The sequence below is a fragment of the Anser cygnoides genome, chromosome 4 (genome assembly GCF_040182565.1).
Source record: "Anser cygnoides isolate HZ-2024a breed goose chromosome 4, Taihu_goose_T2T_genome, whole genome shotgun sequence".
In the NCBI taxonomy this organism is placed as follows: Eukaryota; Metazoa; Chordata; class Aves; order Anseriformes; family Anatidae; genus Anser; species Anser cygnoides.
This window is the reverse complement of record NC_089876.1, coordinates 24,613,471-24,630,393: the sequence shown is the minus strand read 5'-3', so window position 1 is coordinate 24,630,393 and position 16,923 is coordinate 24,613,471. Positions and strand designations below refer to the sequence as shown.

Below are 16,923 nucleotides of genomic sequence, written 5' to 3'. Positions count from 1 at the left end.
TTCTTTTTTTAATTAAATGTCCATCCTCATCCATCATCCATCCCTCTGCTGAACAAAGACGTTTTCCCTAGTGATCCTCCCCTTCCTGTAGGGGAAGAAAAGATCCCTGACCAAAAAGCCGTGCTGAAACGCTGCACTCCCTCTTGCACGACGCAGCACGAGATTCAGCTTCAGACGTTTGCATTTTGTGAGCGACAGCAGGTAGGGATCCCAGCTCTGGGATCCAACTCCTGCTGCCCTCTGTTGAAAACCAAATTGAGGATTAGCGTTTGATGCTTTAAATGTAAATTAATTTGGAGTCAGGCACATGAAACAATATTTGAGCCACTACGTTATTTCTAATTGTTGGCCATTTCCTTTTGCTGTTCAGCTGGTAAATCTGTAAAGAGGCAAACTGTTCTCAGCAAGAGCATTTCTGTGGATACCCAATGTCTATCATAAAGTTACACAGTCGTTATTAGTAAGCTGTTGTTGTTGGTATGTGTATTTTATATAGGTAAGGTAATTAAAAAAGAGTCCACTTAAAAAATAAAGACCTTTAACTGCAGCAGTGCTTCTAGAGCTGCTACTGCAGGCCAGGAGCAAGATTACTGTTTGCCCTTATTATTGCAACCAAAAAAAAGTAGGAAGGTCACATTTAAAACAGTAGCTGGTATTTCACTCCGTCAACCCAGTGTATTTAGTTAAAACGTTGGTGACTGACCTTCCCTCTGCAGCGGCAGGGGCTGCGGCTTGCAATGCAAAGCTGCGGCAGTTCCTGAGGCAAGCAGGCTGGCGTGCTTCCGTGAGGGCACGTGGTGTAATCTCAGCGGGAATTTGTACAGTCCAAAGCTCCCAAAATTGGCATCAGGAGGGCGGCTGGCACAGAAGTCAGGGCTGTCCCCAGAGAGGGGTCTGGTGCAGTGCCTGCTGGTGGGGCGCAGGTGCCCCCGAGCATCCATGTGTATCTCTGTACCTTTTTCCTTCTCCCCAGCCTGCTTCTGGGGAAACGTCTGTGTGGGATGCTCCACGCACTGCCTAGGCTGATTGCAGAGCAAATGTCAAAGTTGTCTGGAGCCCATGGGTGTCCCTGGGTGCTCCTGCTGCCTGCCGTGGGGCCAGCACCCATGCTGTGTGACTGCTGGCCTGCAGAAGGACACATGATGCCACCAAATCTATGCAAAACTGGAGGGATGAATTAAAGGAAACATGAGTAAAACCCTTTATAGGGAACAAGAGTGGAGTTGACAAGAGATTGCAGCCACAAGGACACCAGCTGTGGCCCTGTGTTTGCAAAAGCCTCTTTTATCATAGATGGATCAACAGAGGTGCAGGTGGATGCATAACTTCATGGGGCGATGCTGAGCACTGTACAAGACCAGAGATAAGATGCTATAGGGACTGCCATTTTTTAAGGCAATCCTCTTTGCTTCAGCAAACAATGAAGCTTTCTGAGAAAGCAGGTGGGATCGCCTTACTTTGTACCATGCAACTATTTCAATTTTTGTATTTCTCTGTCTCCTCGGTACATAACTGTACCCTTTTTTGCGCCTGCCTACCGTGTCCCAGATGTAGAAATTACTCTCCTTGCTGCTCCTTGTGTCTGCAGACCCAGAGTCATGTCTTTGAAGGCAGCTGGGTTTCTTCAGCCTCAACCCAGTAGCACAGGCCACCCTAGAGATGCAAAAGCCAACCCTTCTTAGCCATGGGAAAGAGAAAAAGCAATGGCAGAGAGAGGACAGCTCTTGCTCCCCGTGAGGGCAGGGGAGACGTTTTTCTTCCCCTCCCAGCAGCAGCCAGCTCTTCTGCAAGCCCTTGGGCATCGCCTTGCAGCTGAGGCCCCGAGCTACCTTCATCCTGGCACACGAGACACCAGCTCTCAGCCCCGCATTGTTGTTAATCAAGGCGTGGTGTTTTGATTTAATAAAAGGTCTGCCGTGGTGAATCAGCCTGCTCACAGTGTGCTTTAGGTCAGTCCCTGCCAATGTAGTAGGTTTCCCATTTGATAGTCTGACCTGTGAGGCAAAAAAAAGATAGGTTAAAAAGAAGGTAATTAACGTTTAGGGCAAGAACTATTTGCACATGCTTGATTGGCAGCAGGGATGGAGTTTCATAAGCAGGAGGAAGTGAAATTTGAATGGTTTTAGTGAAACGTGTACATCTGAGAGCTCACCTGCAAGTGAAAGAGAGGCCTTGAAGCAGAGACGCTGACCCAGAAGGCTTGCAGGTCTCTTGATATGCCGGCAGAAGTTAGCATCCATCTAATGGGGTGTTGAAAAATCCAGCAGACTTTACCTTTTTCTGAGAAAAAAAAAAAAAAAAAAGTCAATCTTGTTCAGTCCGAATAATTAGTCATTTAAAACTTGTTCATCTCCAAAGTACAACCTTTCTGATCAGAAATTAATATTTATGCCTGTCTCTCTTTTATGAATCTCTGCCATGGAGATCAGGTGTACTTTCCTTTTCGGAGGCTAGAAACCAAGCCGTTATATTTCACAAGACACTGCATTTTAATGTAAAACTTCTGCCTCTGCTCTTGGCACTGATCACACCTCAGGGATGTGCTGGACTTTATTAAGACCACTGGACTCACAGTGTTAGCTCCTGGGCCTTGTACACCTCCGGATGCATGGTAGCAAGTTTTCATGACTAGGTTACTGGGGACTGAAAGAAGGCATTGGTAGTGTTGAACACTTCAGAAATAGGTAATTTTGAAAACAGTTTTCTTGAGAATGATTGCCTTTCCACGTGGACAGGTTAGGCTGTGCCGGCAGTCCTTCAGTAAGGCAGTAACAACAGGAGGAGGGAGCTCTCAGACCAGACATCCTGCATTTCTTCTCATCAAAATGGGCGATATCTGAGCCTTGTGAAGCTGTTGATTGTGTCACCCGGCAGTGACTGCTATCAAGTGCATATTTAGCTACATCAAATAGGCCTTCATGGGCTGTGAAGCTGCACAGAAAAAATAAATGCATTTGATTATGAATCTTGATTCCCAATAAATTACAGAATGATGAAAGGCATTTTAGATTCATGATGATTTTTTTTTTACTACAATATGGTAATGTTTGCAGGTAAGGTGGCCATCAGCTCTGAGCAGCAGCTTCAGGTACAGCTTCTGATATTAGAAATCATCTTAGTGAGGCTGGGAGACCTGGTGCAATGCAAAGTGTTGGAGAACAAGCCAGTTCACGGACAGCCACTGGTGGCCCCAACCGAATCATACCAGCTGGTTTTGTTGGGCAGGGGAGGCTTTGTTCCATCTCTCTTCTCTCCCAGTGACCATCTGCAGCTTTCTAGGCTGTAGTCCCAGAGCCTGAGCCCTGCAGATATCAGAATACAGAGACTTTTATTTTGTAAGCTGACCTAAAACTGATGGTAATGACTCATTTTTAAACTTACCTAAACCTGCGACAATAAGTAATTCACTTGCCAACAGCTGGCCCATGTAAAGGTAATGATTATTCCCCAGTAAAGTGTCTGTTTAACAAGTTTAACATCTTTAGGAACAAATTGTCAAGAGAAAAATGAAAACGTTTTTCTCCACTTTAATTTCTTCTAGTGATGTCAAATAATTCCCAGAAGTAAAATTGAAACGTCTGACTCTGACACATTAAAAAGGGGGAACATTTCAATCTCAGAGAAACAGTTTTATAAACAACAATTTAAACCAAGAAGTTATCAAAACCGATGCACAGCCATGAAAAAGCTGGCTCTGAAAGAAATTATCTTTTCTGAAGCAAAAATACTGCCTGGGCATCACCGTCACTATTAGTGCCCCTCCACCTTCTCTGCCTCCCCCTCTACTCTCCATTTTTGAAATGAAAATGGCTGCACCACGCCAGAAGCACCAGTGTGGAATAGTTATGGCCCAAACACACCAGCAAGATATGGCCCTTCCCCAGACCAAGGCTCAGAATATGATTTCCTAATCCCAAATGCATTTGAGACCTACCTGCCTGGTAACCAATGTGCCAAAAATGTTCAAACATTGCAATAAATGGTAAATATCAGAGTCTTCATGGGTCTGGGACTACTACACAGAATAAATAAGTCTGGCTGAAGCTTTGTCCTTTACTGGAAAACAAACGGACAAACACAGACTGTGAGAGGTGGGGGCTTGCAGAGTTTCCTACAGGAGCCAGTGCCCCATGACAGTTCCACCAACAAAACGGTCATAAATGCAAATCATGGCTAATTAATCAGAGATGATGCAAAGGCTGATGGAGTTGTAAATAGCAATGAGGAGAGACACTCAGTAGGTAGTGTGGCACTCAGTAGGTAGGATCTACTTAAAAGGTAGGTGGGATATGGCCGAGCACATATGGCCTTGGTTAGACAGAGAAGTGGGGAGAAGACAGAAGGGTGGTCTTCAACCCTGTGTACAGCAAGGGTGAAAAAGGGCTGAAAGTCTAGAGAACTGTGAAAAGAGACACAAAAATGGTTCTGAATGGAAAATGACTGATTGTGAAGGAATTAAAGAGTTCAGCCAGCAAGTTACTAAAAAGAAGACAGAGTTGTGGCTTGATGACACCACTTAAGCATTGCAGGGTAAAAACAGAGGTATTGAAAGACTCTTTACTCAGAAAGGTTTAATGTAATGCTAACTGGAAGTAAAAGGCAGACAAATCTCATGAGAAACAGCATGCACTTGCCTGTCAGAGGCAATGATTAACAAACAACCCATAAAGGGAAGTGCTGGGGTTTGCAGCAATTTGATGCCTTAAAATCAAGGATTTCCCGGATGTCCTTCTAGAAGATGTGATTTACTCAAATAAATGTTATAGGACTCAATGTGCCGATAATAATAAAACGTAATGGTCCATGTCATCCACAATCACTCATATTAAATGGTCTGATGGTCATTTCCAGCTTTAAAAGTCAGTAAATTAACGACTCTGAGTCCCACAGTGTCTTCTTTTAATTGTGCTCAGAGAGGGATCCCACTGCCTTGCAGTCGTAGTAGGTGGCATTTTCAACCTCCTCCTGTATTTCTGCATTTCCTGCCCTCTGTCTGGGTTTGAATGAAGATAGAGATTTCAGAGATTTACCTTTCCATTGCTGGCTCGCAGGGCTGTACTGGCCGATTGCTCTCAAGAACGCTGTCCGTAATAAAGGAGTGATTCTCCTCAGCTTTTCTGAAGCCCTGGTGTAACAAGGAAAGAGACCAACACACCAGACACTATACCACAAGCAGCAGGCTACTCGGAAGCTTGCCAGATTGCACTTCTCACAAGAGAATGAGAATCGTTTCCCCATGATGCTAAAGTGTATTTATTATTTCCCACTTGACTGTTCCTGTGAAGGCCTAGAGGAGCCAGGGGGTGGTACTGAATGGGCGCTTCTCATGCATTTGTTTGATGTGGCTCTTTCAGCTGCTTTTCTGCAGCCTTATTCCCTGTTTGAAAAAATGAGCTTGCAGAACAACTGCAGGAGGCCAGAAGAGACGGGTGGCATTCTGGTGGTAGCTAACACCTTCTAACGAGTGTCCCGCTTCTTCCTTTGTCCAGGTTTTATCGGGTTTTGAATGAGTTTGACATCATGACCGCTGAGGACTCCACTGCAAGGATGAGCAACGATTCCTCCAATGTGGCTGCCACGAAAGTCCCCGAAGGCGTAGCCGGTGCGCCCAATGAGGCGGCTCTGCTGGCGCTGATGGAGCGCACTGGATACAGCATGATCCAGGAGAACGGGCAACGCAAGTACGGCGGCCCTCCTCCCGGCTGGGAGGGCCTACACCCTCCTCGCGGCTGCGAAGTCTTTGTGGGCAAAATCCCCCGCGACGTCTACGAAGACGAGCTCGTCCCCGTGTTCGAGTCCGTCGGCCGCATCTACGAAATGCGCCTGATGATGGACTTTGACGGGAAGAACCGCGGCTACGCCTTCGTGATGTACACGCAGAAGCACGAGGCGAAGCGGGCCGTCAGGGAGCTGAACAACTACGAGATCCGCCCTGGCAGGCTGCTGGGTGTGTGCTGCAGCGTGGACAACTGCCGGCTCTTCATCGGAGGCATTCCCAAAATGAAGAAGAGAGAGGAGATTCTGGAGGAGATCGCCAAGGTGACGGAAGGCGTGCTGGATGTCATCGTGTACGCGAGCGCTGCAGACAAGATGAAGAACAGAGGCTTCGCCTTTGTGGAGTACGAGAGCCACCGAGCGGCAGCGATGGCCAGGAGGAAGCTCATGCCGGGAAGGATCCAGCTGTGGGGACACCAAATTGCCGTTGACTGGGCAGAACCAGAGATCGACGTGGATGAAGATGTCATGGAGACTGTTAAAATCCTCTATGTGAGGAACTTAATGATTGAGACCACAGAGGACACCATTAAAAAGGTCTTTGGGCAGTTTAACCCCGGCTGTGTAGAGCGGGTGAAAAAAATACGTGATTACGCCTTTGTGCACTTTACAACCAGGGAAGATGCCATCCACGCCATGAACAACCTCAATGGTGTGGAACTGGAAGGCTCGTGCCTGGAGGTTACCTTGGCCAAGCCGGTGGACAAGGAGCAGTACACTCGCTACCAGAAAGCAGCGAAAGGAGGGGGCGCAGCAACACCCGAAGTAGCTCAGCAACCTAATTATGTTTACTCTTGTGATCCGTACACACTAGCGTATTATGGATATCCGTACAATGCCCTGATCGGGCCCAACAGAGATTACTTTGTGAAAGGTTAGTAAGCACAATTAGGGGAAGTGATGGGCAGGCTTGATCTCAGGCTGGCGTGACCCAAGGTCTGCCTGAGCCAAAGGACAGCTGGTGCTTGGCACTTTTTTCTTAAACACTCTTTTATATGTCTTTTTATCATATGCATGTTCCATCTCACTTAAAGTTATGACTATGCAGAGTGTGTTTATCTAGAGATAATTGCTGAAGTACATGCCAGTTTGAAGGAGGCATCAAAACTACGCTAAAAGAATGAGCGAACAGACCAAGCGTGGGGTGAAGAAGAGAGAGAGCTGGTTTTTATGAGCGTTGTACTGTCTGGGTAAATGGACAGTCCGAGGACTTCAGCTTCTGATGTCTCCTTCTGAACAGCTGCATCCTGAGTATTAGAGATCATGACAAAGGATGCTCCCTCTGCCTTCTCCTAGAGATGTGGGTCTGCTGAGAGCCACATGGCAGACCTGGTCATCCAAAGGGAAGGGTGTCGGGAAAAGCCTGTTGGAAACTCTCCAGGTGTCATCTGCCCTCTGCGTTAATATGACAGCAAGTGCTGTGTCCTTCATAAAGTCTGTTAAGAACTATTAGCAAAAGGAATAACATGAGTGCAGGACAATTCTTTTATTATGTATGCTTTAATTAGTTATGGATTACAACCATTAAAAATTAACTGAAAATCAGTTATTCATAAAAAAAAAAAAATAGCAGCTATAACTGGTGTAATAATTACAATTATCCTGTACTTACAGGAATTATAGTTTCCTGAAACTTAATGTGCATTTCCATATAACGGGCAGTTTAGCATGAATGTATTATTTAGGCACCCATGTAAAACAATAAATATTTTTAACTCTAGCTGATCAAGAATTACAGCCTCAGCTCAATTTCCAGATCTGTACTTGTAATGAACCACAGATGAGCTAAGCAACAGTCTAAATGTGCAATTAGGCCATCACAGAGCACATTAATACCACAATGTCCAAAGTACCGTTTTAAAGCGTGCGGTGCTGCTAAGATAAATAGAGGCAGTACTGTTGGAGATGTGTAATACTCACATACATGGAAAGAAAGCAAAAGGCTCTATTTGAAAATATATTCAGTGGTGGAATAAAGCTTCTTAAAGGCCAGGTACAGCTTTGGGCCACCACTACACGGTCCCATTGCTGAGAGGCTGTCTCCTCTGAAGGACAGCTGAGAGCAGAAGCTGTTTCCACTACACAGAAATTACCCCTGGAGGAGCCTCTCTCTCCCTGATGACTGTGTTACACTCATAAAACTGGCCACAAGAGTTGCATCACCATAAACAAGCCATTAATTTACAGTCAGAAAGATCAAGAGCAAAACCTCCGTAGTCTTACTAGGCGCATCTAAGGCCAAACTCTTCTATTTTCATCAGCAAAGTCACTAAGATTAAACTGACAGCAGCAGCCTCATTTCTAAGCACGTGCCTCCTGTTTTTGCAAAGTCTGAGGCTGTTTGCACTCCCCACGATGCTGCTACTGTCTGTTGTTCACCATCCTCTTCTATGTTTTTATCCTAAGCAGGCAGCATACGAGGCAGAGGGCGAGGTGCAGCTGGCAACAGAGCCCCCGGCCCCCGGGGCTCCTACCTGGGGGGGTACTCCGCCGGACGTGGCATATACAGCAGATACCATGAAGGTAAAGGAAAACAGCAGGAAAAAGGATACGAGCTGGTACCCAACCTGGAATTACCTGCCGTCAACCCAGTGGCCATTAAGCCTGGTGCAGGTTAGTGTGAGCAGTTGGGTTGACTATGTCTGTGGGACAGGGGGGGGGGAACACAAAGGTGGCCGGAGAGCTCCTGTTCTGAGACCATGGTCCAAGACCAGCCCGTGTGGTGGTGGAGATGGTCCCATGTCTGGCTCTTGCTGGGCTTCCTGCAAACAAGCAGTAGGACAGCGAACAAGAGCATCTGGGAGCTCTTCAGTCCAAAGGAAAAAATAACTGAAGCTGCATCCACCTTTCCTGTCCCCTTTTGCACCTCCTCAGGAGGAAGCAGACTTTCCCCTTTGTCTAGTCTTGTACACTAGAACATGGTGACTAAGAGCAACCTTCCTCTCCCCAAATTTCTAAACTGTTAATTTCACCCTGGGCAATTGCCATCCCAAATTTCCAGCCAGGCCAGAACTCTCCCCTGCTCAGTTCTTATTTCTCCAGTTCCATGAATTTGGGAAAAGGACCTGGGGCTTTCCCATGTCAGGAAAGTCCCTGGTTAAGGAGAGCTCCTCCATCACCATCAGCAGTGTGAGCAATGCGGGTGTCCTGCCCACAGCCACCAAGCAACCTACAGCAGACCTCTGAGCTCTGCTGAGCTGCAGGGAGCCAGCCTAAGGGCCAGGGCAGGGTTCGCCTCTTTCTGCCACATCCTCAGCTGAATATCCAGCCTTTTTTTTTTTTTTTTTTTTTTTTTTAAGCAGCCTAAGGAAGAGGTGAGGGTGAGAGGGGCAAGCTCTCTTGCACAAGTCCTCTGATTTTCTCTCCACTCCTCTCCCCATGCAAATTTTAATTGCAGACCTAAACAGTGTTGAATACTAAAGTTGCAGTGGTTCACCAGGACAAGTTTCATAATGTCAGTGTAAACTACAACTTGCATCTAATGAAAACCATGAAGAGTTCTTTGCAACAGCTGCATTAAATAATGTGAGAAGAGGTCTAGAGAAGGAGGAATGCTGTTAAAAGATTAGGATCATTTCCAAAGGAAGATCTGAGGCTTCCTGAGAAAACTACCCACTTACAAAAAGAAAATATTACTACTATGCATGTTTGTAAAGATACTTCAGGAATTCCAGGTATTACTAAAGGATGCTTGAAAAGTGTTTTTGAAACACATGCTTGATTTTATCCTAGTATTTATTAGTGGTGTCTGTGTAATTAATTCAACTACCAAACAAAACCTGAATCTCAAGTCTAAATGTTTCTACACTTGAAACATGTTCAGATTCAGATCTCTTTATCTGGTCTTCCCATCTCACGTGGTTCCAGCACAAGCCGTGAGCACAGAAGCACTTGGTCTCTTTTCCCCAACCAGACCAGCTGATCTGGTAAGAGGAACTACGTGTGAGACTTACCTCTGTTATCAAAAGGAAATTACTCTGAAATCACACTACCAGAATGGAGAAGTAGAGAGGAACAGACTCTGCAAAATTTCCCTCCATTTACAAATATCTTAAAGCTCAATTCTTTACAAATGATTAGGAAACTTTTGAGACCTCACCCCAATACCCCAGCTGCCTGTTTCTGCTTTTCTGCCAGAAGTTACTGCAGAATGGGGCATGTGAGCTTTCTGCCTTTTCTTCAGTGGGACATTATCCAGGTTATTTAAAGCACTGATAAAATTTGGGTTTGGCTGACCAGGTGTAACTGATGTAGAAGGAAGACTGGAAAAGGTCACAGGCAGAAGTCTCTGCTTGAGACAATGGGAGATCACCAGAGGTGGAAACATCTCTGCCTGAAAGATATATGATCAGATCCCTTGTTGAAGTCTCTGTGATCAAAACGAGAATATTGCTTGCTGGGACCTGTCCTGCCCACAGGCAGAATTGCACACTTCCATATTGCTAAGTTTCATCCCAGTGGAACAAAACCGTGTACTAATTTGGCTTCATTTCTGACTTAATGGCTGCCCCTCTCATAGTTGCCAACATCACCTCTTAGTCCATCATTTATTACTTACCCCATTTTCCTTACGAATACCCTTCCTCCTGAAAGGCTTCAGAGCTGAAGGCTGAACAGCACATTATGAGGCAACGATGGAATTACAAATCTGGTTATTGGGAATGTCTAGCAAAGCACATTTCTTCCCTAAGCAGTGCTGCGAAGCTCCCCTAGAAGCACAGGCATACTCACTGCCTCTGAACACACAGTTATTCTGATCAGAGCATTTTCCCTTCATCTGTAAGACCTTAGCTCTAATTATTTGGCATTGTCAAATTTTGGCTTGAGGAGCATTCTCTTAAAAGTAATTTCTTTTTCAGTGCCATTAAACAAACTGATGCTGTACCAGAAAGATGGGTTAAAATGTATTTAGCCAAGTTAGTCCTGGGAAATGTATAATAGTAAATCAGGTGGTATTTCACAGGGTTGGCTAAAGGACAGGATATAGACTGGGACAGTTACTGCCTGCAAGTTCTGTAGTACAAACTTCACCTTTCTTTCCTGAAGTAACCACACATCCCTCAATCTCAGCAGCTGGAGCAGGAAGCTTTTTGGGGCAGTAGGTACTACCACCCATCTCTGTGCTGAGGCCACATTCTTCACCAGCGAGAGGATGGTGATGGTCAGAAGGGGCTGTGTAAATCCAGGGCAGGGTTCTGGCCCTAGGACACCCATGCCAAGGGGACAAGTACAGGGCAGAGCAGGCAGCACCAAGCCCATCACCATGCTCCTGAGCATCGGTGGTGGTGCTCTGACCTGCAGGGAGGGTAGAGGTGCTCCAGGTCCCTCACTGGCACATGGGGCTACCTGTCCTGATGAGAGGAGCATGGGAGAGCTGGCATAGCCAGGAGGGAGGGCTGTGTGCTCTTTGAGATGAGGCTCTGGAGATCCTCTCCCAACACACCTGATGTCTCTGGTCTCTCCTAGTGGCCATCCCTGCGATCAGTGCCCAGTACTCCATGTTTCAGGCCGCACCACCAGCCAAGATGATGGAAGATGGCAAGATCCACACAGTTGAGCACATCATCAACCCTATTGCCGTCCAGCAGGACCCAGCCAGTGCAGCAGCAGCTGCAGCAGCCGCAGCCGCAGCTGTAATACCGGCTGTGTCAACGCCTCCCCCCTTCCAGGTGAGTTCAGGGTCATCCCAGTACAGCTCAGGGCTGATTTCTGCTTCTGTTATTTTGCCCTTTTTGCCCAGGATGTACAGAGAAATTTGTCTCATGTAACTTGAGACTTTCATTTGGAGCTTATATCTGGCAGCTGAGCTACACCTTCCTTTACATGAAAATCTTCCTTGTTAACCTGACCCAAACCATTCCCTGTATAAAAGGAGAGAAACAGGCACCCCAAAAGTGCTGCTTATTTGACCTTAGACATTTGCACATTGGACAGTTGCTTTCTCTCTATGGGGGACCCAAATCTGGTAGGGAGGGGACAGCCCCCAAGAGGACATCTTTCACCCAAGAGGGTAGGCATTGTCTATCCTCATGTTATAATCTCCTCTTCTAGGGGGTTTGCAGTTCACCAGGTGGAAATGAGATACTACAGCAACTGAAGCTGCAAAGACTTATAAAACACTTTTTCACACAGATGGGAATGGAACTCCCCCCCTTACCTGTGCAGCATCCAGATTTTGTTCTCTAGCCCCACTGACCTTTACATCTCCCTGTGTGGACATGTCCAGGTAGCATTGCATGGGTAACCCCAGAAGCCTGCTAGCCTCAATGCTCACTGCCCAATCCCTATAAGCTCACCATCCTGCAGTGCTGTCCTCCATGGGGCACCTGTGGCAGTGAGCAGGTGGCCCAGGCTGGTGTCCACCTGAAATATTCTTGTGGGAGAGCAGAGCACACGGGTGAGGGAGACGCCTGGTGGTATGTCATCCCGCTTGCCCCAGCTCAGGGTCAGGACCCCATCTCTAAGTTCTGGTTTTGTGTCATGATTGCCTCTAAAATACTGAAAGGACACATGGACAGGAAAGTGAAACATTTTCTGCTTGGTGCAGCCTGTGCAGATAATGCCAGTCTGACCTTGACATTTTTCTTTCTTAGGGTATGAAGCGGTAAAGGGTATAAGGGTATATAAATATAAAGGTATATTATAAGGGTATAAGAACATTAGAATATGTCCAAAAGATGGTGAAGGGTCTGTAGGAGAAGACGTATGAAGAGTGGCTGAGGTCCCTTGGTTTGTTCAGCCCAGAGCAGAGCAGGCCGAGGGGAGGCCTCATGGCGGCCTGCAGCTCCCTCACGAGGGGAGCGGAGGGGCAGGCGCTGAGCTCTGCTCTCTGGGGACAGCGACAGGACCCGAGGGAAAGCCATGGAGCTGGGACAGGGGAGGGTCAGGCTGGGTGTCAGGAAAAGGTTCTGCACCCAGAGGGTGCTCGGGCACTGGGACAGGCTGCCCAGGGTCATGGCACCAAGCCATGGGTGGTCAAGAAGCGTGTGGACAGTGCTCTTAGATTGGACTGAGGCTGCTCTGTGTGAAGTCAGGAGTTGGACTGGATGACTCTCACGGGTCCCCTCCAACTCAGGACTTTCTACAACTCTGATTCCAGGGCCGCCCCATAACGCCAGTGTACACCATGGCCCCCAACGTGCAGAGGATCCCCGCCGCGGGCATTTACGGGACAAGTTACGTGCCCTTCGCGGCGCCTGCTGCAGCAACGGCGACGATAGCCACGCTACAGAAGAACGCGGCCGCCGCTGCCGCCGCTGCTGCTGCTGCCTATGGAGGATATGCCGGCTACATGCCTCCGGCGTTCCCGGCTGCCACCATCCAGGTGCCCATCCACGACGTCTACCAGACGTACTGAGACTGTCGGCACAGAGGGCGGCAGAGAAACAAACACTGAAGGAACACTTTACTATTTATGAAGAACGTGCCTGCTGCAAAACAGTAATGCCTGGACTCTGTAAACTGATGCAGAACCTGCAAGTGAAGAATGTCACGGAAAAAAACGTGTTTGAAATGTTTTCTACGCTTGAAGTTTTCACTAACTTTTTTAGGCTATTTTTAAAATTTAACACGCCTGTATTCATACATTTCTAAACGACCTCAATGCATTGAGCCCATCGCTTATGTGCATTTATACGCATCATAGTGGGGTTGCATAGGGTCTTTTTTTTTTAGCAGTTATATTTTCAATATATTGGTGGTATGAAGGTTATTTTTTAGTAACTTCTGCACTCCAGAGATGTCTATTTTGTAGTGCCTTTAATAATATATCAGCTATATATTAAAAAGCACACCTGAGCAGCTAGGGAAAGTTTAAACAATATATTTTGAAGAATATATTCAATATTTAAAGAATACGTACCTTAGATTTTTTTTTAAGAAAATAAAAAACAACAAGTATCTTATTTAAAAATGTTATACTGGAAAGTGCAATTTGAAAAATGTACAAGACCTCTGCATTTTTGTGCTGGCATTAATACAATCTGTTATCATTTGAAATCAAAAGTACTAATATTGTCTTTTTGGAAAGAAAAGAAAAAAAAAAGCCTCCTCACACAGACCTCTTCACAGTGTGATTAGCAGGCTTAGAATAAGCAAAGGAAAGGCTCTGAGTTTTCCTTAAGAACTGGATTTTCTATTTATTGAAGCTACCTGTAGTTCAGCCTTGGAGCACATGCAGAAACGAGCACCTGATATTTTGTGCAAGGTGTCTTGACTTCAGTCTTCATCCAGTATAAAACCTAGGCTCTTTTTGAATGCTCTTTGTTTTATTCTTTGAAGTAAATGCTGTAGTGACTGAGAATGTACGCTGTTGTAGGCAAGAGCACGCCTGCTCCTGCCAGCAGGACACGCAGCGCTGCTTACCCATAGCTTCATCATGTTCTGTGAGAAATTTCCGAGGTACTAGGGGTGGTAGTGATACTGGAATTAATACAGCAGGGCTGGCATCCCTCCCAGCCTCCCTTCCACACTCGACTCCAGTTCTCCGCACCTGGAGTTACACATGCACATCAGGGATGGGAGGGATCGGACCTGATGATTTTAAGATGTAAAGCTTGTAAATATACATTTTAAAAGTCATTTTATGTTGCAAATTTACATGGTATGTGGTTTGCCACAAAACAAAGGCAGTTTATTTCGATGTTATAAAAAAAAGTTTGTTTTATTAAGAAGTAAATATATTATTGCAGTGTTTTGTGGCCTGTTTAAAGGCTTTTATTTAGTAGTGCAGTGAATGTAAAGTATAGTAAAATGTTAAAGAAATATCTTGCCCATTTGATGAAGAATGTCAGCTCTGCAGACACAACTCCAGTGAAAGGAAGTGTGAAGCAGGGACTGAGTAAACCATTTTGCTTTGCTTTTTATGGTATAAATACCAACTGAAGGGGTTTCATATAAAGTATATTTTGACAACTGAACCACTTCCAGATCACCTCCAGCTCAGTAAAGTGACCTTCTAATGCATATTTTTCTTGCCTCAAAATTGAGCGGTTGTTTTTTAGGTGCTCTTACTCAGCAAAGCTGAGCTCTATTTAAAACTGTCCAACTTCTATCAGAAGCACTGTGAGGAAGTTAACCATTAAGTCGGACTCTGCCCCTCTGTGCCCCTTCCCCGGAGGCTTTTATTGTCTGTCCCAGAGCTTTTGGAAACGCAACCCTTAGCCCCAAAACCTGAAGGCCCTGCCTGTTTTTAGGGTGAGAGGAGGTGAAGCGGGCAAGGCCTTCCCGGAAGACCCTGGTGGGGGTGCTCAAAAAGTGCTGGGGGCTCCCGCTAAGGCCTTGTACAGCTCAACACTAAATGCCACCATGGGTTGCAGCACATCTCAATGGCCTCCAGGCACAGTGGGCTCTGCGGTCCCCTTTCCAGCCCCTCCACCACAACCACGGCCAACTCAGAGGAGGGATGAAGGGTGGTGGCCCTCCCACCCACCCTCTCCCCGCTGGTTCCTGTTGCTTGCAGCAGGGACAGAAAGGAACCCAAAGAGGGTGAGCCCCCAGGCCACCACACCAAGGCAGGAGTAGGCAGGACGTGGGGGCCGCAGCCTCCCGCCCCCATCTTTTCCGCTTGCTTCTGAACCATTTCATGTACACTACTACTGAGGTAAGTCTGATAACTTGAAATGTGAACATCTTTAGGTTAAGAACAAACTATTCAAAGAAATATATATATATATATTAAAAAAAAGAAAAAAGAAAAAAAAAACTAGCGTGCCTTATTCTTGAAAGAGCTGATATTTTAGGTGTTTTATTGTATCTCTGTTTTCTGTACTGTCGGAAGCCTCTGAGTTTATTTAGTTCTTGCTCTATTTACGGTACATTTCTAGGATGTAGTGAATAAAGCATTCTTTAAAAACAGCGTCTGATATTTCTTTGTAACATCCCACTGCCAGGTGAAGCCTGACACTGCATAGGCTTCCTGGTGGGCAACGTGCTCCCTCCGGGCTGGGGAGGGGGTGCTTGGGGCAGGAGGGTGGCGGGGTGCCACAGCCTGCATCCTCGTGGGCTCCTCGGGGAGGGGAGATGGGCTGGAGGACAGGGCCCATCCCAACATGTATATGGGGCACCTCACCATTCTTCCAGCAGCCTCGGATCAGCCCAAAACTCTTTTCATGTCCAGTTTAGAGTCCATGCCTAGATGTGAATGGAAGAGACGAAGATGGTGTCTCCCCATGCTTTCCATTCACCAGCTGCACAAAACCCCTGTAACCCCACTGTGCTCCCAGAAGTGCTGGGAGCTGGCACTGAAGTGCCCTGTTGAGAGAAAACGGCACATCGTTATCATCTCAGCACGCCTCAGCCTTCAAAAGCAGTCCTTTCAGGCACAGATAGGTAGGCTGCACCTCTCGGCGGCACTGCAGTCCTCCGGAATACCTGTTTGCTTTCTTGCCCTAAGTCCATCTGAAGAAAATTTGCTGCAGATACCAAGTCTTGGGAGAAGAGCAGTGTGAGGGAGCAGAGTTAAACCCTGAGGCAAAGCAGAAGGAAGGCAGAGGTGACTAAAGCAGGCATTATTAGCTTTAGTGAATAATCCCAACGAGAAGGAGACCAGAACAAATATTGCACTTCCTTCCATGTCCTCATTGGGAAGCAAAAGTATCTACAACTTCCTCTCTTTAACCATCTTTTCCCACAGTGCCATCAGGTCAAGGCATTTCATGATAACATGCCTTGGATTTACTGGAAGATACTAATCATGAAAGGTTTCCCTGGTTTTTTTTCTCTCCATTTGTTTGTGTGTGTGTTAGAAAATTGAAAGGTTTTGGAAGAGTAGGATTTGGGGGTGGGAGACAGTAACCTAATTTCACCTGTTTTCCTTGCAGATTTGGTTTAGGGAGTCTGCATGCCCCAGCAAAAATCCCCAGAACCAGGTCACTGTGTCTTGTTCAGGGAATGGATAATCACAATGCTACAAGCAGCTTTCAAGGAGGTGTAGTCACATTAGGACTTTACCTGTCAGGCAAACCACCAAGTTACACAGGAAGACTACTGTTTTCCCTGCAGTTCCTTGCTGACCTTACCACTCCCTAGAGGTCCACCTCCATCTGGAGATGAGAAAAACACAAACCACAGCCCTTACAGTTGTTCAGAGCTAAGACATAAACTCCACAGACATCAGCTTTTTTCAAGTGAGATGAAGAATTGTGCCAC

At 46.4% G+C, this 16,923-nt stretch overlaps 1 protein-coding gene and 1 long non-coding RNA gene across 6 annotated transcripts in view; one reads left to right on the top strand and one right to left on the bottom strand.

Annotated features, from left to right (window-relative positions):
* The window catches only part of RBM47 (RNA binding motif protein 47), a 77,673-nt gene extending 62,043 nt beyond the window's left edge, over nucleotides 1-15,630 (top strand). For 4 of the 5 annotated variants that reach the window (XM_048072882.2, XM_048072887.2, XM_048072884.2 and 1 more), the window contains 4 exons: nucleotides 5,490-6,649; nucleotides 8,182-8,388; nucleotides 11,242-11,444; nucleotides 12,875-15,630. In XM_048072882.2, coding sequence (XP_047928839.1) covers nucleotides 5,490-6,649; nucleotides 8,182-8,388; nucleotides 11,242-11,444; nucleotides 12,875-13,132 — 1,828 coding nt within the window. In that variant the 3' untranslated portion in view covers nucleotides 13,133-15,630. The remainder of the gene's footprint in view (nucleotides 1-5,489; nucleotides 6,650-8,181; nucleotides 8,389-11,241; nucleotides 11,445-12,874) is intronic. The other variant, XM_013186009.3, reaches the window with a different exon arrangement.
* Nucleotides 1,483-3,864, bottom strand: LOC136790662 (uncharacterized). Its single transcript, XR_010831024.1, has 3 exons — nucleotides 3,206-3,864; nucleotides 2,153-2,280; nucleotides 1,483-1,994 (listed from the first exon to the last, which is right to left on the bottom strand). It is a non-coding gene; the product is annotated as an uncharacterized lncRNA (long non-coding RNA).
* Nucleotides 15,631-16,923: the final 1,293 nt, after the last annotated feature.